At 45.9% G+C, this 24,933-nt stretch overlaps 2 protein-coding genes across 3 annotated transcripts in view; one reads left to right on the top strand and one right to left on the bottom strand.

Moving 5' to 3' along the window:
* Positions 1–24,933, top strand: part of CMSS1 (cms1 ribosomal small subunit homolog) — a 263,733-nt gene that overhangs the window by 5,073 nt on the left and 233,727 nt on the right. The gene's annotated exons all lie outside the window — the stretch shown is intronic.
* LOC119945073 (filamin A-interacting protein 1-like) overlaps positions 20,700–24,933 on the bottom strand; it is a 31,327-nt gene continuing 27,093 nt past the window's right edge. Inside the window, exons 2-3 of the mRNA XM_038766079.1 lie at positions 21,060–23,847; positions 20,700–20,960 (exon numbers count right to left, since the gene is read on the bottom strand). Of these exons, the coding sequence (XP_038622007.1) occupies positions 20,880–20,960; positions 21,060–23,732 (2,754 nt within the window). The 5' untranslated portion in view covers positions 23,733–23,847 and the 3' untranslated portion in view covers positions 20,700–20,879. The remainder of the gene's footprint in view (positions 20,961–21,059; positions 23,848–24,933) is intronic.

The raw sequence follows: 24,933 nt of genomic DNA, 5'->3' as shown, positions 1-24,933 counted from the left end.
TGAAAATTTATTGAGCAACCACTGGTTACATGGCACTCCTATTGGGTGCCTAGATACAGGCTGGACAGTAGTGAAAAGGCACGTCTCCTTGTCCTCATTGAGTTTACATTCTACCACCATCCAGGCTACCACACTCAGAACAGATGCACAAGAAAAAATTGAGCAGTAAAACACTAGCACAAGCAGGATGGCGTTCTTGTCAGATGCAAAAAAGGGCAATTAATATCTGAAAAAATGGTTTTCTATTTTTTTCCTTACTTTGAATGGGTATGTACCGAAGGAAAGGAAAATATCAAGGCAAGAAGGAGGAATTAGGTGAGTAAATGGGGAGGATGGAGCTAAAGGTTGTCTTGGAGGATTTCCCAAGAGGAGAGGCCTGGCTTGGCTCTCTTTTCCAGCTCTTATGGCCCTAGCTTTGATTGCTTGTAAAGCATGGTTGGCATGATGGGACCAACATTCTGTAGCAAGTTAGCAGGCTGATGCTGCCATGGAGGAATATCACCCATCCTCGTCCTCCTCCCCACTCTTAAATAAGAATGGTTTTGTATGTCATATATATATGTATACACTCTTCATATTTGAAGTTTATGCTGGCGCTCTCTCCAGTGCCCAAGTCTACGCATCATTATTAACAGAAAGATTGAGGTTGTATTTAGCAAACACAGTGGCAGAAGGGAATTGAGCTAAAGCATCAATCAATCAGTGGTATTTATTAAGCACTTCCTGTAGGCAGAGAACTGTACTAGGCACTTGGGAAAGCATAATACAACACAGCTTCTCCAAAGGCAGGGCCCACCCGAGAGAAGAGAGCATCTGTGTGAAGAACTCTGCTTCTCCTAGTGAGTTTAGCCAGCATTGGCTGAGCCCTGATGTTGCCCAGAAAACCTTCCCTAGCAGGACGTTCCCCAGTTGTGTTTGCGTTCCTCTGTGCACAGCCGAGCAGGGTTTCTGACTCTGCCATCCTGATTCCAAGAGAACAGTATGGATCGTCCCGGGCTAGCCTGTCATGCTGGACCCAAGGTTTGAGGACAAACTGCATTATCTGTTTAAACTCTGATTTCTGCCTTGCCTGTAATTCATTATGTCAGGACAGAGTTCCCTAAAGCTTTCTGACCCCAAGTCCTCCCCATCAGTAAAAAAAAAATCTCCCAGGGGTTAATTTTTATAGATTTTAGCGTTTTTTGCACTCATAATTTTTTTGTTGTACTTCCAGTCCCTTTGTCCATCGCTTTTCATCTTAAGCATAATCAAGCACGTGGACTTATCACGACAAACACCAGCTCCAATCCGTGTCCTTTGAAATGTTTTTGTTTTTTTTTTTTTACTATCTGACCACTAACTCCTAGTCGGTTCTTCCCTGTGGTTTGACAGAATAACCTCTCTCCAGTTTCTTAATTCTCCCAATTCCTTGGCATTCGGGAAATCTCTGGGCCCTTGAGAATCAGCCATAATGGCCACTGGGCTATTTCTTCCGAAGAGCTATTCTTTTCCACCTGTCGTATTGAGCAAAGCTCACTGTTTAACTTTTTCCTTCTTGTTCCTGGCTTCCTGGACATCCATTCCCCCTGCCAGCCTCTCTCGTCCCCCGGCCATCTCGCACCGCACTCCTGCCATCCCCGATCCCAGTTCTTCCGCACTTCTGCCGTCTGCATTGCTCTGCCTGGCTCCTTAGTCCCAGCTTTAATCGGAGGCCAACAGACATCTGACTGGTACTGAAGGTAGAAATAGAAGTGGGCGGGTGGCAGAAACAGCTTCTGCTTACCTAGCTCAGACCCTCGGGCTGGACCTGCTATAGCAAAGTGGAGCAGTATGTGCTACCAGCCTTGGGGAATCCCACATTCCTCCTGGTGTCTCTGTGGGTTTATCCTACCCAACTTTTAACACTGGGTTTTTGGAGCAAGAGAAGAAAGGGTTGGATTTTTCCATTCCAGGCAATGCACTTCGTCCTATGGCATTTCTCAGGTTGTGATTCATATAATTCATTTATATTGTACTCTCTCAAGCACTTAGTACAGTGCTTTGTACACAGTAAATGCTCAATAAATGTGATTGAATGAATGAATGAATCATGACCCCTGCCCTAGGAGAAGCAGTGTTGCCTGGTGGAAAGAGCGCAGGCCCGGGGGTCAGAGGACCTGGGTACTAATCCCAGCTCCGCCACTTGTTTGCTATGTGACCTCGGACAAGTCACTTATCTTCTCTGTGCTTCATTTACCTCATCTGTAAAATGGGTATTTAGACCGTCAGCCCTTTGTGGAACAGGGACTGTGTCCAACTTGAGTATCTTCTATCTACCCCAGCGCTTAGTACAGTGCCTGACACATATTAAGCACTTAACAACTACCATAAAAAAAAAACTCCTCACTGTGTTTCTGTTTTACGTAACCATGTTCCTGTACAGTTGCACATCACTCCTCCTGCCCCGACCTCCCTGTTCCCCAACCTCCACTATCGCTTTGGGAGGTGAAAAGAAAATTAAGAGTTAGAAAGAACAATTTAGCTGTTCTTTGAGATTGTCAGCCTTGCAGATTGCTGCTTGCTAGCCACAGCTTTGCTGGGCCAGAAGTGCCGCTTTGCTTGATTTTTACCTCTGGTGAATTGTCTGGATGCTGAAGGGAACTGGGAAGAGACTTTGTAGATATGAAGATTTTTATGCTGATTTGGAAGCAGCATGGCCTAGTGGTTAGAGCACAAGCTTTAGAGTCAGAAGTAGCTAGGTTCTCATACCGGCTCAGCCACTTGTCTGCTGTGTGACCTTGGGCAAGTCACTTTACTTCTCTGTGCCTCAGTTCCTTTATCTATAAAATGGGGATTAAGACTGTGAGCCCCATGTGGGACAGTAACTGTGTCCAACCTGATGAGCTTGTATCCACCCCGATGCTTAATACAGTGCCTGATACATAGTAAGTGCTTAATAAATACCATAAAAAGTCTGAAGTGTCCTGTTTTCCACTTCTCCCTTTCCCCACTCAGTGGGTGGACTCAGCTGATCCTCTGGTAAGCTGGATGCTATGACCAAACAGGAATTCTGCTGTGAAACTGTCTGCGGCTTCTGCTCACGAGGGCAGTTGTAGTGCTCGTCTCACCTGGGGCTCTGTTGTAGCAGTTAGAGCCCCCTCTGGTAATGGCTTCTGATACTGAAGCCATCCTGAAAATAAAAAGCCAGTTTATTTATTTGATGTAGTCGCACCTCCCAGGGCCCGGGAGATAACTGAAGCTGGTCCTGGCAGAATGCTGTAATGATGCTCGGGGGTCAACTCTTTCAAGTTTTTATGTTGCTTGTTCACCTTGGAGTTGGTCTTGATCCAAACAGCTTTGACCACCTCGTAGTAGTCCGGTGCCAGAATTTTCTTCTCAAGTCAAGTTGCTGTCCTGTTGCAGAGTAAAGTCACTGGAAAGAAAGCATTCCTCCAGCTGGGTATTCCACCAGAAAACTTAGAAAGATCCACTGTGCGTGCTTTGAAGGATGCTTCATCAAATATAGGGCTTGGATAAGGCTTCCATCTTTAGGTCTGGCAGAGGACCAGGTTGGGCACATTGGGCTTGCCCTGAGCACTCTTGGAAGGGTGAGGTGGATCCGGTAATATTTTGGGTTGTGTTTTATGGCTCTTAAAGCATGGTGCTAGGAACAGCATCGTGGGACGTCCACCTTTTGCAGCTTCGGGTTGAACGTCACCTCTTCCACCACCCAGGGGATCACTGGTGGTGGGCCATCCCATTTCCCCAAGGACCCGGCTCTTGCCCGGGAGTGGCCATAGTTACCGGTTAGGACAGCTTCCCGTGTCTTTGAGCCGCTCGGCAGGAGTTGCGCGTTGGTCACGGAGGCCGTGGCGGGCTCTACCTCTTCCCCCCAGGGTGGAGGGAAGTGTTGGAGGTAACAGTCCGAATGACATGCCGTCTCCCCAAACTGGCCCGGTGAACTGATTTGTCGAGAGGCCCAGGAACAGTCCTAAGAGGGCATTTAACAGAACCCGCAGGCTTCTGCTTCGGGATTCGGGCTGGACTGGGGACCTGGTACAGATCTGCGATCTCGAAGCAAACAAAGGGAAAGGCATCATCTGCGACGGCATCGATCGAGTACCCTGGGCAGAGCTCTGTGCCAGGCACTGGGAACGTACGATAGAAGTAAATTACGTGGCCCTTGCTGTCAAGGAGCTAGCCATCTGATTCGGTTAGAAATTAATAAGTACCCTCAGGGTAAAAGGAAAGGGGCATCAATACAAATAATAGAATATGAAAGGAAACAATTAAGTGAAATGAGTAAACAGATGGCAGTGAATACCAAGGTGATACTGATGTGACCAGAAAGGTGGGCTTTAATCTGGGAGAGCTTCTTGAAGGGGGTGGCCTTTGGGGAGCACTCGAGAGGGAAAGAAGTACCATGCAGGGGGAATGGCACAAACAGAATGTTAGAAATGAGAAGCAGCGTGGCCTGGTGCAGAGAGCATGGGCCTGGGAATCATAAGGACCTGAGTTCTAATCCTCGCTCACCAGCTGTTTGCCGGGAGTCCTTGGGTTGGTGACTTTTCTATGCCTCAGTTTCCTCAACTGTAAAATGGGAATACCTGTTCTCCTTCCTTAGACTGTGAGCCCCATGTGGGGACAGGGATTGGGTCTCACCTAATTAACTTGTAGCTACCCCAGCGCTTAGAACAGTGTTTGACACGTAGTAAGCACTTAACAAATACCATATTAGAAAAATGGGAGAGAGGTGAGTGAGGTAGCTGAAGTCCTCCTCCTCCTCGAGAGCCTACTGTGTGCAGAACACTGGACTAGATACTAGGGAATGTGCGAAAGACATAGAAGACACGATCCCTGACATCAAATTTTTGACAGTTCCATCTGGGAGGCAGGTAGTACAGAGTTCAGGCCTAGGAACCAAGCCGTGGTTGACACACACTACCGCACCCACCCACGAAGCAGTGTGGTCTGCCACTTTTCTGTTGTGTAACCCTGGGCAAGTCAATACCTGTTCTCCCTCCTATTTAGACTGTGAGCCCCATGTGGGCAGGGATCGTGACCGACATGATTACCTTGTATCCACCTCAGCACTTAGAACAGTGCCTGACACATAGTCAGTGCTTAACAAATATCACAGTTCTTATTATTCTTATTATTTGCCAGCACATTGTGATGTGAACTTGGGCTAAGTCACTAATCAATTTCTCTGTGCTGCAGTTCCCCTCTCTCCAAAGCAGGGCTAAGTGGACAGTAAACAAGGCCTTACTGGGCATGATGGTTTTGGGTTAAGGTACGATTGGGTAATGTGGATAAAATGTTACAAGTTCCTTAGAAAAATGTGTGTGATGTTTTAAACAAGACTATACTCTGTGGTTTAGCAAAACCTTCTTCTTTTTTTTTTTAATTGTGCTTCCCTGAGCCATAGCATTGTGCATATTGTTCTGCCTATTCAGTCAAAAATAATTCCTCTCATAAGCCACTGAGAAGAATATAATGCAGGTGAAAGAAGCTCAGAGTACCAAATTCCAATCATCTGTTCATTCATTCATTCATTCAATCATATTTATTGAGCGCTTACTGTGTGCAGAGCACTGTACTAAGCACTTGGGAAGTACACGTTGGCAACATAGGGACAGTCCCTACCCAACAATGGGCCTAGGCCTGACTTGAGTCCAGCAAAATCTACCTCCCCTTTCCCCCAGCTTTGGGGCAATGACTTTATGGGTCATGATACCATAATAATGTCCATCTGAAATCCTTGGTACTGTATATATGTGTATATCATTCTGCCATAGACATAGCTTTATTTGTAGTGCTATTTTTCAAGTTATAAATAGATATTGGCTATTGAGACCACAGATCTGGGTTGTTTCTGCGACGAGTCTGCTTTAAACTTTTCTTCTTAAATCTGAGAATCAATCAATCGTATTTATTGAGCGCTTACTGTGTGCAGAGCACTGAGAAGTTAACGGTGCTCAGGGGTGGGCCACCACTCTGAGAGGCTTAGGGAAGCAGCTCCACTCAAGGGCATGTGGCTGGTCTAGTTTCCCTGAGCGGGCTTTAGAAGTAGGTGGAGCCGAGCCTTTCCTCTTGTCCCGGCCGCTGGCCAACCGTGAGTGTGCCCGATGGCTCCCTTAAACGATGACGGCCAGTGCTCCTGAGCTGGAGACTAAGGCGGTGGAGAGGCTTCACGGAGGTCGCACTTGCACTGTGTTCATTGCCTTTCAGGGGATCCTGGGGGGCCTCAACGAAGCCAGTTCTGCCTGAGTTCCTTTTGCCAGGTGAAGAAACTGAGGCAGCTCAAGCGGCTTGCCCAAGATCAGACAGCAGGCAAGTGCTTCTAGACTGTGAGCCCGCTGTTGGGTAGGGACCGTCTCTATATGTTGCCAACTTGTAGTTCCCAAGCGCTTAGTACAGTGCTGTGCACATAGTAAGCGCTCAATAAATACAATTGAATGAATGAATGGCGGAGCTGGGAATTAGAACCCAGACCCTCTGTCTCCCAGAACCATGCTTTTTCTCTCTTCTCCATGATCTGATGCATTCAGTACTGTACTGGCATACTCGTGATGTCATAGAGAAGCAGCATGGCTCAGTGGAAAGAGCACGGGCTTTGGAGTCCAGGGTCATGGGTTCGAATCTCGGCTCTGCCAACTGTCAGCTGGGTGACTTTGGGCAAGTCACTTAACTTCTCTGTGCCTCAGTGACCTCATCTGTAAAGTGGGGATGAAGACTGTGAGTCCGATGTGGGACAACGGGATCACCTTGTATCCTCCTCAGCGCTTAGAACAGTGCTTTGCACATAGTAAGCGCTTAACAAATGCTTTCATTAGTATTATTATCTTACTGATATTATCTTAGTAATAATAATGACACTTGTTAAGTGCTTACTATGTGCAAAGCACTGTTCTAAGCGCTGAGGAGGATACACGGTGATCCCGTTGTCCCACGTCGGACTCACAGTCCTCATCCCCATTTTACAGATGAGGTAACTGAGGCTCAGAGAAGGGAATAATAATAATAATAATAATGATGGCACTTGTTAAGCGCTTACTATGGGCCAAGCACTGTTCTAAACGCTGGGGAGGATACTCCAACGGTTACTGCAGTGCTTGACACATTATTATTACTGTTGAATTTCCTTTTAAGAGTTGGCTATAAGGTACAAGAGGTATGGTCAGTTTTTAAATGTATGTATGCTGGGATTGAGGAGTTTTGGGGTGTTAATTACCTCGAGTGATTTGAGGTGTTTGTCTCTGGGTGACAGCAAAGACTAGTCACATGCATGAAAGTAGATTTGGATGCCATACCAATATTTTGTCCCCGGCTGAGTTTTGGGAGCCCAGCGACAAGCTGATTCGAGGGGTATGGGTCTGAAAAATTACCTCTTGGGACAACTTTATGAAGACCTCCCTGTGAAACGGCAGCACTGCCATTTATGTAGACTTGGCAGAGGAATCAGGGCTTCGGAGAAAGGGAATGCTTTTTCCCTCTTGCTCCGAGGAGACCACACAGCGAACGGTGACACAGAGTTGGAAGGTTCAGTGTTCGGTCAGGATTTAGATGGCTTGGAGGGGAATTGAGAAAACAACAAGGATAAAGAATAGAAATGCCGAAGGAATTCAATGTGCTTGGCTCAGCTGAACAGTACTGGGAGATGGTTAACTGATGAGACTGTAGTGAAAGAAGCAAGTACCGGGCAGGCAGACTGAGGGTGAAGCAGTGAAAGGGGACGATTTTTGCAAGATCTGAGAGCCTTGTATTATAGAGTCCTCACAGGGATGGATTTGGTGGTTGACCTTCAGACAAATAAAAGTCGGTCAGTTAAGGATGTACAACCATGCAGCAGATTCCATAAAATCCTTTGATCCCTCAAACACATCACTGCCCGTTGTCTCTGACAGCAGTGGAGGTTTGTAGCTGGGAGAATGATAATACAGAAGAGTGGGCCTGGGTTTGTGATGTATTAATCTCCTTCCTTACCACTGGCTTTATTTTTTGCTGGCCCTTTACTACTCGATAGGAGGTTAAAACCATTTACTAAATTCCTAATAGGAAAACTTTTTACCTTGGATGTAGAGATGGTGAGCTTTCAAGTAGTGTAGCCCAGTGAATGAGTATCACACAGAGCCTGGAGACTCTGCTTTCCCCAGGTCTGTTATTGCCTCCTTGTATACCTCTTTGTGCCTCATTTTCTCCTAGGGTCCTTGCTCCCATCTACGTTACAAGAGTATTGTGAGGGGAAGCAAAATAAAAGTCCGTGAAGTGTTTTGAGCTTCTTGGAAATAATGTGATTTAATAATAATAATAATAATTATTATTATTATTATTATGGCATTTGTTAAGTGCTTACTATGTGCCAAGCACTATTCTAAGCGCTGGGGTAGATACAAGGTAATCAGATTGTCCCTCATGGGGCCCAGAGTCTTCATCCCCATTTTACAGATGAGGTAACTGAGGCACAGAGAAGTCAAGTGACTTGCCCAAAGTCATACAGCTGGCCAGAGGCAGAGCCGGGATTAAAACCCGCAACCTCTCACTCCCAAGCCCGGGCTCTTTCCACTATACCACGCTGCTTCTCGATTTGATTGATCAGGTAATGATTGGTCTCATTACAGAGAAGTTCTGCCCTTTGGGTTTCCGGCCCCGTCGGTTGGCTGGCTCAGAAATGGCATTTAAGGCGAATCCAAGAAAGAGTCAGGTTTGGTTCCAGCATGTAAGAAGATGCAACCCTTCTTCCCCTTGGCAGAATCGAAGATCCAGGTCTCCAGATCGCACATTTTTGTTTTTGAGACCAGATATCACTGACTGTAGGGTAGCTGCTGTGTGTGCATTATTTTTCACAGTGACTTAAAGAAGAAAGGCTGAGATGGTGGAGAAAAAAAAAACTCTTCTGATTCCAAAATGCCCTTTTTTAGAACTGTTGTTGTTAAATAACAAGAAGAAAGGAGCTATTGTAGAACTCTGCCGCCAAAGCGGTGAATTTTAAAGTGACTCAAGGACCCCTAGAATCTGAAGGTCCAAAAGGGGAAGGTAAGTTTTCATGCCCAATAATGTGTCCAGGCTTGATGTTTTTATAAGTGAATATAAATCAAATCATGCTGTCACACACTAACATTTTCATTTCCCGGGCTCCTGTAAAAAGTGGCATGAATTTCAGCAGTCAGACTGCACCCTCTCTTCCCATCCTCTTCCTTGCTCTCACCTAACCAAGATGGCTAGGAGGAAAGGTTTGAGTTCAGATTCAGGGACAGTCCGTGTGGCCTTCGGCCAGTGCGAGAGCGAGGCTAAAATCATTCCAGAGCACAGCTCAGCGCTTAAAGAGCAGATTCTTTTCCTGTGAGAGAAGTGTTTGACACTAGATTTTAAGGCCCTTGCATGATTGCAAGTTACTGAAATTACTTAGTAGCTGGACATTTTTAAGGTGACCCTGTTTGTCCTAGAGCTAAAAATATTGAAAGAGTCTCATCTTGGACTCAAGATAATATAGTCATCCAGACTGCACAGATAATGAGCACAACTTGCCCGCTTTACTTTTTTTGTCATAACTCCACACCCATTTAAAACAAGTGCATATCACTGGGGGGAGAGAGGAGACAGCCATTTTGCCAGGGCAAAGGGGCCCTTTAAAGGAGTTCTCCAGTCTAGGTAAATTATTTCACGCCAACTAGTTGAAAGGCCCATGAGGTGGTTAGATCATCGCCATTAAACTTCTGCAAAGGAACATTTGGTTTTAAATAGATTCCCGCTGTTCTGAATGTTATGATTTGTGCTTCAGAACTGCCCGACTTCCTAGTCTGGCCAAGATTTATTTGGTCCTTTTATAACATGATGTAATGTGGCTTAGTGGTTGGGGCTCCAGCTGTGGATGGGGAAAGATATTGGTCTGTCCCTGTTCAATCCCAATACCCTCTTTCCCTTTCCTCCCTACCCCGTTTCTCTTTCCACCGTGGACTATAATGCGAAGAGGGGCAGGAAGACATGGAGGACCAGAGTCAAATTACCTTGTCCCCTCGCAAGGATTCCTACTTAATTTTTGCTTGTTTTCTTGTGTCCCCTTTCAACATATCTAGCTCCCAGGTTTTTCTTGCGTCTTTTCTTCTATTTCCTCTTACGCTCTTCTCCTCTCCAACTCCCCCTCCCCCCTTTTTTTCCCCTTTCTTCTTTTAACTGTTCACTGTCTTCCTTTCTGGGTTTCTCGTCCCCAACCCAGTCTCTTCCCTCCCCATTTCTGTTGTATCATGCTCTCCCAAGTGCTTAGTACAGTGCTCTAAACATAGTAAGGCTCAATAAATACCACTGATCTCTCCACTCCTTTCTCGCTTTTTCCTCAGTGGTCCCCTGCTCCATTCTCACCTACCCTCTCCTTGATCGGTTCTCCCTCTGCTTCCTGTTGGCTGTCCTCCATCCTTCTCCCCGATGATGTGGTCTCTGGGTTGAGCTAGTGAAGGAGAAAGGTACCACTGACCTGAGCTCAGCCTGATGGGGCAAGGAGAATAACTGAGGCAGGCTGGGGGGCTTTTGTGGCTAGCTGCAATGCAAGGCCCTTAAAACAGTAAGTTTAGAAGCTTAGGAGAGGCCTTCAACTGGAAGGTGCTGGAGGAAGGGAATTAGAGGGGTGTCATCTAAGACCACTCTTAAGATCTTCAAATTGTGAGCTGAAACAAGGGTGAGGTGAAAAGCCCCTTTCTAGTTAAGCGATGTAGTGTTTCTGTAAAAGCAGAGTACCCTCATCCTGTCTAGGAAAGCGAGCGCTATCACCGCTTGGCACCGTGGCCCGAGTTCCACTCTGTGGCCCATGCAGTTCCACTAATGGTACTGACATCCCAAGCAGAGAAGCCCTGCTGTAGAAGGAGAGAAGTCGTGAGACAGAATCGATTTGCCAAATGTAAAACCCCCTCGTGGGGCTGTTTAGGATAAGCTTGAGTGCTGCAACTTTCCCCAATCCTTGCTGTTGTCGTGGTGTCCGCCCCCATTCCAAGCTGGAGCCTCTCTTCTACTCCAGACGGAATTCCAGATACTGTGGCTCTGGTCTCAGGCCTGGAGATACCTCACTAGCCCGGTGGAGCTACTAAGATGAACAGGTGGACGTGGATCAGGCAGCTTCTGGGGAAGAGAGACTGAAAAGTTTCAATCTCCGGAAGATACAGAGAGTGGGAGAGAAATAATTGATGTTTACAAAATTATGAGACGTATGGACGGGCAAGCCTGGAATTGTTCACCATATTCCACAATGCCAGGAAACTCAGTGAAGCTTGAGGGTGGTAGGTTTAAGGGAATGGGGTTGGCCTGTGTGTGTGTTGGGGGAAGGGGGAGGTAACTTTCACACAGTAAGTGCTTCTAACCATAGTTTATTTTAGTGTCTTGTCACCGTGACTAGATTGTAAGCTTCTTGAGGGCCGGGGTCAGGCCTGTTAACTCTATTGATATCTTTGAAGTGATCAAAGTAAATGCTCTGCACAGAGTAAATACCCAAGAAACACTATTGAGAGCAGCGTGGCTCAGTGGAAAGAGCACGGGCTTTGGAGTCAGGGGTCATGGGTTCAAATTCTGCCTCTGCCAATTGTCAGCTGCGTGACTTTGGGCAAGTCACTTAACTTCTCTGTGCCTCAGTTCCATCATCTGTAAAATGGTGATTAAAACTGTGAGCCCCCCCGTGGGACAACCTGATCACCTTGTAACCTCCCCAGCATTCATTCATTCATTCATTCATTCAATCGTATTCATTGAGCGCTTACTGTGTGCAGAGCACTGTACTAAGCGCTTGGGAAGTACAGGTTGGCAACATATAGAGACGGTCCCTACCCAACAGTGGGCTCACAGTCTAGAAGGGGGAGACAGAGAACAAAACAAAACATATTAACAAAATAAAATCAATAGAATAAATATGTACAAATAAAATAGAGTAATAAATATGTACAAACATATATACATATATACAGGTGCTGTGAGGAGGGGAAGGAGGGATGGAGAGGGGGAGGAGGGGGAAAGGAAGGAGGGGGCTCAGTGTGGGAAGGCCTCCTGGAGGAGGTGAGCTCTCAGTAGGGCTTTGAAGGGAGGAAGAGAGCTAGCTTTTATTTGGTTTATATGTTTTGTTGTCTGTCTCCCCCTTCTAGACTGTGAGCCCGCTGTTGGGTAGGGACCGTCTCTATATGTTGCAAACTTGTACTTCCCAAGTGCTTATTATAGTGCTGTGCACACAGTAAGTGTGTAATAAATGCCATTAGTATTATTATTATTATTATTACTGAGGAGCAAAAAAGCACACCATCTCCTTTTCACCTTGAAAGCTCTGAGTTTTGGGAGAAGATGTGGTTGGAAAAAAAATGTTTGGAAGCTTTGCCTTACCAAGTTTCTACAGCAGATGGAGGCATCGCTTTAGGGTCTATCCCAACCCACTTCTGCCAACTTCCCTTTTGAAGTCCTCTGACATCTCTTCTCAGATGCACATGTGAAACGGAAAGCTTACTCGAAAACCCACTCTGTTTGGGGTATGGGAGAAGAGTTTCTTGCAACAGACAAAATACATAATTTTCAGAAAAGAAAAAGAAAATTGGTGAGCACCTGTAGGTTCTAGTAGCAGTGTGTTGGGTGGTTATGTTCTGCTTAAGATTTCCCTGTGGATTAGCCCTTAACAGGGCACTTCTACTTATCACAGTCATTCAATGATCTGATTCCCCTCTATTACTTGAAGAACTGTCCCTTCGGGTTGTAATGCTCCGTATTTAACATGGCACAAAGTCTTGCAAAACCGTGTATGAGGTAATGAAGGAGGTGGAAGAGGAGAGACAGGTAGAATGCACAGTTTTATCAGCCACCAGAGCAACTTCGAGGATTTGCTGACATTGTAAGTGATTAAAGCACATAAACATGGGAACTTTTTCCACTTATACAGCGGCTGGAGGGGGAGGATGTCACAAGGAACGGTGAAAAAAACAAAGTGGGGATTAAAGAGGGGGAGATTTCACTTTCACCGAGAAGCCAGCTTCAGGTTGGAGTGCTAAAGAAGTTGGCCGGGGAACTGGTGAAGTGAGTTTTAATGTCCTGACAGGCAACCTAGACTGTCAGTTTGTCAAGTGTAAAACGTACCTAGGAGAAAGGCGGGTCGTTCCTGGAGTGGGAGGCCCCTGTGCCAAGGTTTAGACTGGAGCAGATTTTTACGGCACAGTTGTAAATGCAAAAGCCCGTATCCTGATGGAAACGCTGACAGATCCCCGAGTGCAGTCGTGTGAATGGCGCACTGTTATATTATCAAATTATAAAGCACTTAGGGCGGTTTAACCAATTGGCTCGTTGGACTCCCTGATCATTCCTAACCCTGTAATTTTGTCTTCAGAGGATGTATTACACTGGACAGCTAAGAATCTTGGTTTTTTGTTTTTTTCCACTTTTGACAGTTAATGGGACCCAAACTGGAAAGAGTCCATTGGAAGGAAAAAGTCTTGGGATTTCTCGAGTAACTCACCTTTAGTGTCTTATTTAATGTCCCCTATAACTTCCAACTCTACCATGGTTGAAGAAGCTTCTGACTCCGACATGGCTGAAGGAGAAGTGTGAGTGGACCTTTAGCTAATCAGTCAGTGGTACTTATTGAGCAGTAACTGGGTGCAGAGCACAGCACTAAACACACTTGGGGGAGTACAATACAGTCGATAGCTGGGATCCTTAGCTTTGCAAGCATTTCCGCCTGGAAAGCTTTACAGTTTTTAGGTTGTGAACCCCAGGAGGGACAGGGACCGTGCCTAATTATCTCCCAGGGTTTAGTGCAGTGCTCTGCATCCAGTAAGTAATAAATGCTATTACTACTATAGTAGGTATCTCTTACCATTCCTGGAAACAAGGGGCCACGAACCCATCTAAGGAGCAATTCTACACCCTGCTCTGAGGGATCAAAATGGGAAGTTTCCAATGACGAGACCTCTATTCCTCCCTGGACCTCTTAGTTGAATTAAAGGGTGGCAGTCTGGGATGGCTAGACTTCATTCCCTTTTGTCCTTTTTGTCACAGTGTAAGAGCCCCCACTTCCTGGGGCAATTTAGATGCCTTATCCGTTGGGCCCAGCCCAGGTTGCAACTCTTAAAACTTGTTAAGGCCTGAGGTCATACACGAGGCTGAAAGAATGTGCTTGCCTAGTTGTTTTCTTTTTTGCAGTTACTTGCAGAAGGGTTCTGGCACGAGGCTCCTGGGGTCAAGGAAGTCGAAGGTGGGGAAGGTGGCGTCCATGTGAGCCAGACCGTAAATTTGTTGTGGTCAGGGAACGTGTCTACCGACTCTGTTATATTTTATTCTACCAAGCAGCTAGTACAGTGCTCTGCATGCAGTAAGCACTCAATAAATACGATTGATTGGTTCAGAAGACATCTTTCTCAGTCTTCAACTAAAAGTAGTTATGGTATTTATTGAGTTGAGTGCTCATTTAGTGCCATGTACATTACCCAAAGGAGTGAACTCTGTCATGTGGCTAGAAGAATCCTTTTTGAGGGCATGAGGCCATTTTTTAAATGGCCTCTAAAATGTCTATCCATCCTTATGAAGTCTTGTGCCTCACTTATTCAAGAGGACCCTGCTATTGTGGTCTTACAGAGACCCTTGAGGGATCGCTTCACCCAACTAAGTCAAGATTTGGGTGCGACCTTCAATCAATCAATCATATTTTTTGATCACTTACTGTGTTCAGAGCACACCGTATTAAACACGTGGGAGAATACAGTGTAACAGAGTTTTTAGACCCTGCCAAAATAATGCCAGAGAGGTTTTACTCAGTTTTAAGATCTCCAGGTAAGGAATGCCAATAGGCTCCCTCTGTAACCCACTCTTAAGCGTTTTAGATAACATTCTTATTTCCCTTAATGGAGAAGCTGCTTTCCTGTTTTCCCTTCAGACCATGTTTTCCTCCAACCCCTCATGTATATTTTCATGTTGAATCTTGCCACCCAATTGGTCTGCTTACAATCTTCGATCAAGATCAATAGTATTTGAGCACCTACTCTGTGCAGAGCATTGTACTGAATGCTTGGGAGCAGTCAACAGAATTAGTAGGCATAATCCCTGCCCTCAAGGGCCTTACAGGCTAGCAGGGGAGTCTTGGGATTTCTTTTGGGTTTTCAACTGTATCAGAAGGTATATTCTGCTCTGCCTCAGGCAAGGTGCAGAGATCTATTACTACTTATTCTGTCATCTTGGATTTTCACTTGATGAGTTCACTTAATTGCTGTCATGTACTGCAAAATGATAGGTATTTTAGTTTGCCTCTGTAGCCTTAGGAGGAGAGAGCCCCAGTGTGGGGAAAATGCACAAACTTTAGCACTCTTCTCTCTTACGGTGAATGAAACAACCCCTCATAACGAGTAGTCACCTTCAGCGTATCCAGTTGCTTATTTTAAATTTTGGTAAATGCATAAAGCTTTGTTTCTTGCCTTAGTTCTGGGAGCATCAGTACAGCCTCCTGAGCTGAAGAGGCCGTGTCCTACTTCAGCAGTGTGGTGGTTGTTCCCAAGGTGGAAGAAAAGAGGACTTTCTCTTTCCATCTTTAAAAAGAAGCACAGCCCTTCGATAACTCGTCTGTCGCATGATTCACTTTTATTGGGCCACTGGGCTTATTGCCAAATAGGGGCACTTCCTTGATCTGGTGCTAGGCCACTTGTTTACTGCACCAATAGCCACATTGCTCCTTGGACATGTAGCCCTCAAAGGCAGTGTGACCAGTTTGGCTTTTTTCATTTCGTGCCTAACTCCCCAGATTGGCTTAGGTCATCGTAAATATTTTCACTGGGGCATCAGGTGGGGTGGTTTGAGATTGGTTTATTCAGTTCAAGCAGTGTAATTCTCACGAAGCAGGTGAGGAGTCCTTTGAGGGGCACCTCTGATTCAGGGGTTCTCTTGACCATGGAGTGTGGAAGACAAGCAACATGGCCTAGCGGATAGAACGTGAGCCTTGGAGTCGGCAGGACCTGGGTTCTAATCCCAGCTCTACCGCTTGTCTGCCCGGTGACCTTGAGCGAGTCGCTTAATTTATGGGCTTCAGTCCCCCCATCTGTAAAGTACAGATGAAGACTGTGAGCCCCATGTGGTGCAGGGACTGTGTCCAACCCAATTTGCCTGTATCCACCCTAGTCTGTAGTAAGTGCTTAACAAATTCTATTGCAATTGTTATATAATGTTATCACCTTTCATTCCCCTAAATTCAGTCAATCGTATTTATTGAGCGCTTACTGTGTGCAGAGCACTGTACTAAGGGTTTGGGAAGTACAAATCGGCAACATATAGAGACGGACCCTACCCAACAATGGGCTCACAGTAGGATGGCTCAAAAAATAGCCTTCTGACAATCACAAACATTTGAACATAGATTTCCCACCCTGACCCGGCCAAGTTCCGATCCATTGTTGATTCATTTTAAAGCCCCCTTTTCTTGAGAGTAGGGTGAAGTTCTTGTATGACTGGGTTAGCTAAACTATTATTAATGATCATAATAATAGCTGTACTTGTTAAGTATTTATTATGTGCCATGCACTGGGGTAGATGCAAGATAATTGGGCTGCAGTTAGTTCCTGTCCCATATGTGGCTCAGAGTCTAAATAGGAGGGAATAAGAGTTAATCTCCATTTTACAGTTGAGGAAGCTGAGGCACAAATACTTTAAAAGATGTGCCCATGGTCACATAGCAGACAAAAGGCAGTGTCAGGATTAGAATCCAGGTCCTCTGACTCCCACGCATGTGATTTTCCCACTAGGCCACATTGCTTCCCCGTTTCAGCTTCCACCTCATGTTGGGACTGTTAGGAGTAACCCTAGGTCAGCCTGACCCAAGTGACTCCATTCCTGGAGCCACAAGATTTGCTGAGAGGCAGCACCATTCTGTGTTCGGATAATAATAATGCTGATGATGGCATTTGTTAAGCGCTTACTATGTGCAAAGCACTGTTCTAAGCACTGGGTGTCACAAACCATTGCCTCAGTGCTCTGCCTGCAGGCCAACCTCCCCACTAAACTGCTCTGACTCCTCTAGTCCAAGACCTCATGGGAGCCTAGCCACAAGCTATGCCAAAATGCACAATGGCTTTGTGATGTGGGTACCTCTAAACATTCATTAGAGGATAAAAGGAGACTGCCCTGCCCTTTTGTACAGGTCACATAAGGCTGGAATTCAGAAAGTTAAACATTGACCGGATTGTGGAAAAGCCACATTGAAATCTATAGGCAAGTCCATTTTAAATATGATAATAATTAAAAAGCCAAAATGATAGTGCAGAATTGGCTGCAACTGCTGCTTGCCCCAAGTCTAAGGGCAAAGTTTGAGGGCAGATTAAAATATACCTTGAGAGCAGATGTTAAAAAGTATTGGGACTGGGTGGGTCAGTGGCTGCATTGTTTAAGAACCTGGGGCTGTGGTTTCTGTAGGTAATGGTGGAAGCTCTGTTTTGATTTTTAGTTTAAAGAAAGTGCCTCTTGTGAACTTCCTCTTCTCCTTTTCCTCCAAATCCAATAATCGTTACAAGCAAACAGCATAAAAAAGGGGAAAAAAAACCCATGAACTAAAATCCCCTTCCCTTATTGTCTGGTGTTTTGATCTTAAGGGAATATTTCTTCAAGAACCCCGGACTTCTTCCCCTTCTTCTCCTGATTCCTCAATCTCTCCTGGGATTTCTTGGAAAGGGGAAGTTAGGACCAGAAATGCACATGTTACATGAAGAAAATGATTGCACTTCATGCATTTGGATTTTTTTTTCCAAACTAAGCCATGAGTATGTACTTCTGAAGTATGTGGTTGTGCTGGTTTCTTGACTATAGAAATGTCATATCCCCTCCATGATCTATAACAGTGCCTTGCCACATCTTTTCTTGATATCTTGTAATCAAGTCAATTTCTTGGTTGGGATTTTTGGGGGGTGGTTTTTTTTTCTTTGGTTTGGTTTTTGTTTTTTTAGCAGGACGAGGAGAGGGGAAAGGAGCACTGTAAAATGTTTCTCCTTTCAGTTGGCCCTCACTGTCCATAAGAACAGAACACCCTTCAGGCTTCATGATGCAACCCAAACTTAAACAAACTTACTTGGTTTGAGGAAGATTCACCGGAACTCCCAAAGCAATTGGGCATATGAAAAATGGAACCTGCAAGCCCCCTATGTCTTCCATATATGCACCCATGCCACAGACCCATGCACGCGTGTCGAGAGTCACGGGAAACAGTCCCGACCACGCCACCTCAGCCTGCCTTGTAGATGCCAGGGAACTCTACCTGGCTAGTGGCCAAGGGAAAGGAGGACATTAAGAGAGCCCTTTTCTGACCACAGCCCTACCTGGGCCCTTTCCTGGTCAGCATCGCCTGGCCGCTTGCCTGTGTGTGGTGAACCTGGAAAATCACCCCAATTGAGAAATGAGCAAAGGGCAAACCATTCATGTTTCTAAATGTCTGGTCTTTGGTTTAGGTTTTCCCGTTGCCTTGACACTCAACTGTAAACATCTTTGTTCTGTGTAGAACTGGGCAGTTGTCCAAAGGACAGAAGATGCCTCTGAGAAATGACTAAATGTGGCTCTTTCCACGTGTTTTAATTTGGGGGAAGGTAACAGTTCCACTTGTTCTGTTAAGAACGCCCCCAAGGGTTCCCCAAGTGGGATGTAGTGCTTGGGTGAAACCAACCTTATGGTGACTATTGAAGGACAGAGCCTTTCGTGTGAATGGAGAGGTCAGAGATTAAATTAGCCTCAGTATGTCTCTGGAGAAGAGACAACTTGCTAGTGCTGAGGTTCCAGCGCCTTTAAACATACCTGTGGGATGTCTGTCCGTGGAAGAACTAATCTTGGATTTGGGAGCCAGGCAAAAGTCTAAAATGATGAATTCAAATTATTTTCCCCAAAACACGTTAGGCAAAAAGAAAGGAATTGCGATGAGGGTTTGCAGTGCTTCTGTGGAGAGGTATATTTGGAAGCAAATGGATTGCTCAGGGCAACAAGGAGGGAGCACAGAACCGAGCTTTGATCACTCTGGCTTTTTGCCCCATTGTTATCCTTCTTTGGTCCGGGACTCTATAGGGTCTTAGAGAAGTTGGGGTGATGATATTCTTCCAGCAGGTATGCCATTTCAGGCATTTGAGGAATTTGGCTGTTTAAGGTATGGTATTTATATTTATGGTATGTATTTATGGTATTTGTTAAGCCCTTACTATGTGCCAGGAGCTCTACTAAGCACAGGGGTAGTTGAAAAATAATCAGGTTGGACAAACTCCCTGTCCCCAATGGGGCTCACAGTCTTAATCCCCATTTTACAGATGAGGTAATTGAGGCACAGAGAAGTGCAGTGACTTACCCAAGGCCACCCAGCAGACAAGTGGCAGAGCCAGGTTTCAAACCCAGGACCCTCTGACTCTTAGGCCTGTGCTCTATCTATCAGGCTATGCTGTGTCTCTTCAGGTGTCTCTCGAAAACTCCCCAAAACACCTTGGAGAATTCTCTTCGAGGCAATAAGGACCTTGGATGATCCCTTAAAAGGCTTTTGCCACTTGGGGATGACTTTTTTTTCCCCAGAGAAACCCAGTATGGCACTCTGTCTTTTATAGTGTCCTTTCCTTCCAGTTGCCTATTGCTGATTCCCAAGAAAAGTGTGTTTAAACAGAAGCTTTTTCGTTCAATCAATCAATCGTATTTATTGAGCGCTTACTGTGTGCAGAGCACTGTACTAAGCGCTTGGGAAGTACAAGTTGGCAACATATAGAGACAGTCCCTACCCAACAGTGGGCTCACAGTCTAAAAGTCTAAAAGTCTTCATCATCGACCTCTGCTTTCTGCCGCATTCATTGAATGGTGATGCAATCAAGTGTAGTGATATTACTGTCCATTGCCATGGAAGTGTTTCTGTCAACAAATCCTGGGTTTGTGCTATCACTTAAAAGATTACAGGGAAAAAAAAAGTATGATTAGGAAGGGAGAAAAGATACTGTTTAATTTCTGAGGTCTCTGGTTGATTATGGTGGTGAAATGATTTTTTCAATTGCACCCTGGAATGCTCATGAAATTGATTGGCTGAATGGGAGGTTGAGGTAATGGCAGTTGGGAAAGTAAGGACAGGAATCATGTCTGGGCCCATTAGTAGAATGGCGAATAGATTCTGTACCCGGCTACACAGCCTCAATAAATAGCACAAAACAGATGCACATGCTTTTTAGAGTTTTTGACTGTCAGTTTCTCGTTAACAGTGAATGACCTAAGCTGTCAGTGAAGAAGGAGACTTGGAGTCAAGTAATCTGTACAGCCAAAAAGTCTAAAAAAGTATGTTAACAGTGCCGCATCCACCTTAATGTCTTTAAAAATCAGAGTCCAGGCCCCCTTGGGCTTTAATTTTATTGCTAAGGGTTTTATTTAAGCCACTGTTACAATTTGAAATGAGAATTGAACCCAGTTACCAGGGACTGAGGTCCTGAGGTTAGGAAACCTACACTTTTGGAGCACTAAATTTCAGTAAGATGAAATTTCTGATTTAGAGCTAGTTGAGTGACTCCTGTAGCCGAAAACCCGTTATAACATTTTAGCAGATGGTAGGCGCTGAATGTATTACTTTTTGTCTAGAATCAATACTCTAAGAAGGTAGGAACAAATGGGGAGCAGGGTTTGTTTTAAGGCAGAATTAATAGGCATTGTAGAAACCAAAACCAAATTCCATTGTACATGCAAAAATATAAAAACACAAATGACCCAAAGAAAATCCAGCAAGCAATGGTAAAAATAACCAATTATTTACTGTTTTGTAATGTTAAAAGTATTTCACTGAGACAGGTTGCAGTCAAAAATTAATGTGAGTTATGGAAAATGAAATACACAAAGATGCATTTATACAAGTGCAGACTAAATATTTTCCATACAGGTATGTAAATGAACGATATACAGTAAGTGCACACTTGGTATGACTATGCAGGCAAAACTAAAAGTTAGTTCCATATATTGTTGTACAGTTCATGCACAAACCTCTCCCACAGTGAAAAGGGTTGTTCAGTCAGTCCTGCTGGGATCTGGGGTGGGAGTGGGGAAGAGAAAGGATTGGTGTCTTGTAAGAATATCCATATGGACGGGGGCCGGGGGTGGAGGGGTCAGTTATATATATTACTTACTGTAATTTGTGATTGTCGAGGGAGAGGAGTGGCTGTTGGTGTGATAGTGATACTGCTGGTGACCTTATTTGTGGATTTGCCGGGTGTCCCATTCGTTAGGGCTGGAGTTCGGGTATCCTGGGGTGGAACAGAAGGACTGGCGGGCCTCCCCGGACTAGCCACGCTCGCCACGGCTTGCATGTAAGGGCTTCCTAAGTGGATGTGGATTTTGTTATCCTCAGTAGTTATCACACTGGAACCAGTGCTGTTCGACCGTTGAAACTGCCACGACGACTGTCGGTCCGGAGAGACCCTGAAGATGGTGTGCTTGGCCCCAATCTCCAGGGGCTCCGGTGACCGGCTCTGTTCTGGGGAGCTGGCCGGGCCAGTCACAGCCACAAGCTGGATGGGAGACATTGTCCTTTCCGGAGTGATGGAGCCACAGGACTCTGGAGTCGAAGCTCTGGCGAACGTTGCCACGGCCACTGGGGACACGGCGGCTTGCTCAGGGCTCGTGAGGCCGTCCGGGCTCGATTTTGACTTCACGGGCGTTATGGAGGCATTTTGAATGATGGTTATCCTTTGCTTCGGGGTGCCACAGTTGGGAATGACTGCGGTGCTGGTGTAAGAGTGGGGAGACTCGGTGGTGGGGCTGGTGATTTCAAGAGTGGCCGTGTTCTGCCCGTGGTCCGGCGTCACCTTGATGTGAAGAGGCTGCCCTGGCGTGTGGCTCAAAACCAAGTCTCCAGGCTGGACGTAGTTTCCGTTCTGTTTGGCTTGTACTTTTCCGTTCTGAGATTGGTTCTCCTTGGATTTCATCCACGGGATCCACAATTTCCGATTGACAGGGTGGACAGTGGAGGAGTTGCACTTGAAGGACACCCGGGGCTCATCGTCGTTCAGCTCTTCGTCCTCGTTGTCGCTGTCCTCGTATAGCTGCCCGTTGATGACGGCTCGCTCCATAGGAACCAGGCTCTTGTAATCCGGGGGATCGTTGTCCGCTGGTTCCGTCTGGACTTCCTTAGAGAACACCTGCGGGTCAGAAATTCTCCTACCGTTGAGGCTAGGTCGCAGACTCTTACTGAAGTGCCGGTACCTATCCAGTTCTCTGGTGAGACTTTCAATTTCTCTTCCTAAATCCCTGTTTCGGTTTTCTTGTTGGTTGAGTTTCTTTTGCAGAACGGTGTGATCACCCTGTAAGTGGCCTATTAAGTCCTCAGTGGCCATGTATTTGTGAATTTTCTCTTTTAGCGCGTCCACCTCTCTAGATAGATGCCCGGACTTGGCTTCTTCTTCTTGGAGTCTTTTGAAAAGCCACTGGTCGTGGCTGGCCTCCGTCTTCTCTGCCAACTTGTACCTGGCAAGCTCCATTTTGACATCCTCGAGTTCCTCGGATAAAAACTTCGCTTTGTCGCGCTCAGTGGCGTAGCGTCTCTCTAGGGTCTCGAATTCGTCTTCGGTTTTCATGAGATCGTCTTCGATAGCTTTCATGTCTTTTAACTTATGTTTCAGCCTTTCAACTTCTTGTGATAGCTCTTTGATCTTATTGTTTTCTTGGTGTAAGCTGCCTGTGCCCTTACTGGGTTCTTGTTTAAATTTGTTTTTGAGGAGATCTTTCTCGGTGCCTTCGAGGGATTGGAGTCTTTTCTTCAGAATGTTAACTTTGGACAGAAGGTCGCTGCCCTTTTCTTCTTCGGCTTTGAGCTTCTTTTTGAGCTCGTCTCTCTCTTTGGTCACGTGGTACATCTTTTCCTCCACGTCTGTTTTAGTTTTCAGGGCCTTTTTGCTCTCTTCGATTAACTTTTCGGTAACTGATGTCACTTTGTTTTGCTCCACCTGCAGCTGAGAAGTTGCCACTTGTAGCTTCTCTTCGGTCTGCTTTATTTTTTCATTCATTGTTTTCCTTTCGTCCACAAGCATCACGGTTAACGTTTTCAGTTTCGTTAAATCCTCCTTGAGAGTGCCTTCTGTCTTCTCCAGCTTGCTTTCAGTGCTCTCTAGCTCTCCAATTCTGACTCTTAAGCTATCTAGCTCTTGAAACAGCTGCTTTGTTGCCGTCCTTTCTTTGTCGAGGTGGGATTTCAGAGAGTAACACTCCTGTTTGCTTTTGCTGAATGACTCCTCGAGTTTTTCCAACTCCGTAATCCGTTTGTTCAGCTTGTCCACCTCCACCTTGAAGCTCTTGCTCTGCGACGTTTCTTTCTCCAGCCTTTTATTGAGATCGCGGCACTGCTCCTCCATTTTTATGAGCTCCTCGTCTTTGCCTTCCATGTCCAGGATTCGCTTCCTGAGCTCTTCCACTTCCGCCATGATGCCGGAGTTGCCTCCTTCTCCCTTGGTAATTTTTTCTCTTATGTCCTGCAACTCTTCCTCTGCTTTTCGCAGAGATCTGTTGGTCTCCTCCAACTCGTCAACTTGCCGGCTGAGGGCCGCCAGCTTTAAGCGGAGTTGGCGGTTCTGGCTGTCCTCGTTGGTCAGTTTGGCCATGATAGCCTCTTGCTGCTGCGTAAGCTTGTGGGTCTGCGTCTGGAGTTCCCGCTCCAGTCCGACGGCCTTCTGCTTCTCCTCTCGAGCTGTGGCTTCAGCGACGACCAGTTTTGTTTGGGTCTCCTGAGCGGTGGCAGTTAGCTCTTGGATCTTCTGGCTTTGGAGCGTGAGCTGTTCCGTGAGTCTTTGCTGTTCATCCACAACCATCAAAGCAAACGACTTCAATTTGGTCAGCTCCTCCTTTAGCGTGGCAACTTTCTTATTGTTTTCTTTCTCTTTTCTCTCCTGGTATTCTCTCTCTTGGTCAGTCAGCCTTTTCAGCCTGAAAAACACAAAGGGCATTTTGTTTTGCCAATGATGCTTTATTTAGTGCACCCTGGGAGTGGCTGCGTGTTTCACTTATTAGGAAAGTCGCCCGGTCATCTATAACAGGGCCTGCTCAGAGGGAAGGGCCTAAAATTGAGGGGAAACTCCCTGAGCTTGCCTTCTGGTGGAACACCAGTTGAGAAGGATTGAGTCAGCATTGCTGTTCTTCCTCCGAGGCCTTCCGGGATTAAGAAAGAGAACATTTATCCCTCCGCAGCCAATAGGAAAGGCACCAACAACTCCCAACATGCCCAGTAGAGGTGAGCAAACTGGGGCGTCCAACCTGGCGTGCCTCTGTGGATTGACTTTGGATTTCACCCGACCTTCACATTCTGCCTTCCCCTTTCTAGATAGTCTCCATCTCCTCGGTCAGCCCTGCCTCCATCTGAGTGGCAGGAGGAGCAAGGTGGACCAGGGGAGCCGCACGGGCTATTATGTGACCTCAGATGTACGTGCTCCACTCCTCTGTCCTACGGCTTCTCTTCTACTTCTTCCCCCTGCTGATACTGGCAGCACTTAGGCTTGCACTGTAGATCAGGCTAGGCTGCGCCATGTGCCCAGTATGTCTTGGAAGAGAGCCCGGTAGCTTAGATTAAAATTGCAACCACCCGATTCTGTATGTTCTGTTTACTGTGCTCTGGTGCTTCAGTGGGATGGTCCTTTTTGACAAAGTTACAACGAAAATGGACACAACGCTTTCTTTTAAATAAGCCATTTTTGTTTGTGGAAAAAAAATCCCAGATCATCATCAACAGTGTTTATTGAGCGCTGACTAAATCCGGAGCACTGTACTAAGTGCCTAATAATAGCAATAATGGTATCTGTTAAGCGCTTACTATGTGCCAGACACTGTACTAAGCACTGGAGTAGGTATAAGATAATTGGGTTGGACCCAGTCCCTATCCCACATGGGGCTCCCAGTCTTAATCCCCATTTTGCAGATGATGAAACTGAAGCACAGAGAAGTTGTGACTTGCCCAAAGTCACACAGCAGAAGGGTGGCAGAGCCGGGATTAGAGCGCAGGTTCTTTGACTCCCAGCC

This window comes from Tachyglossus aculeatus, chromosome 24 (assembly GCF_015852505.1).
Source record: "Tachyglossus aculeatus isolate mTacAcu1 chromosome 24, mTacAcu1.pri, whole genome shotgun sequence".
Taxonomy (NCBI): domain Eukaryota; kingdom Metazoa; phylum Chordata; class Mammalia; order Monotremata; family Tachyglossidae; genus Tachyglossus; species Tachyglossus aculeatus.
The sequence above is the reverse complement of the archived record's forward strand: the minus strand, read 5'-3'. Positions and strand labels throughout refer to the sequence as shown.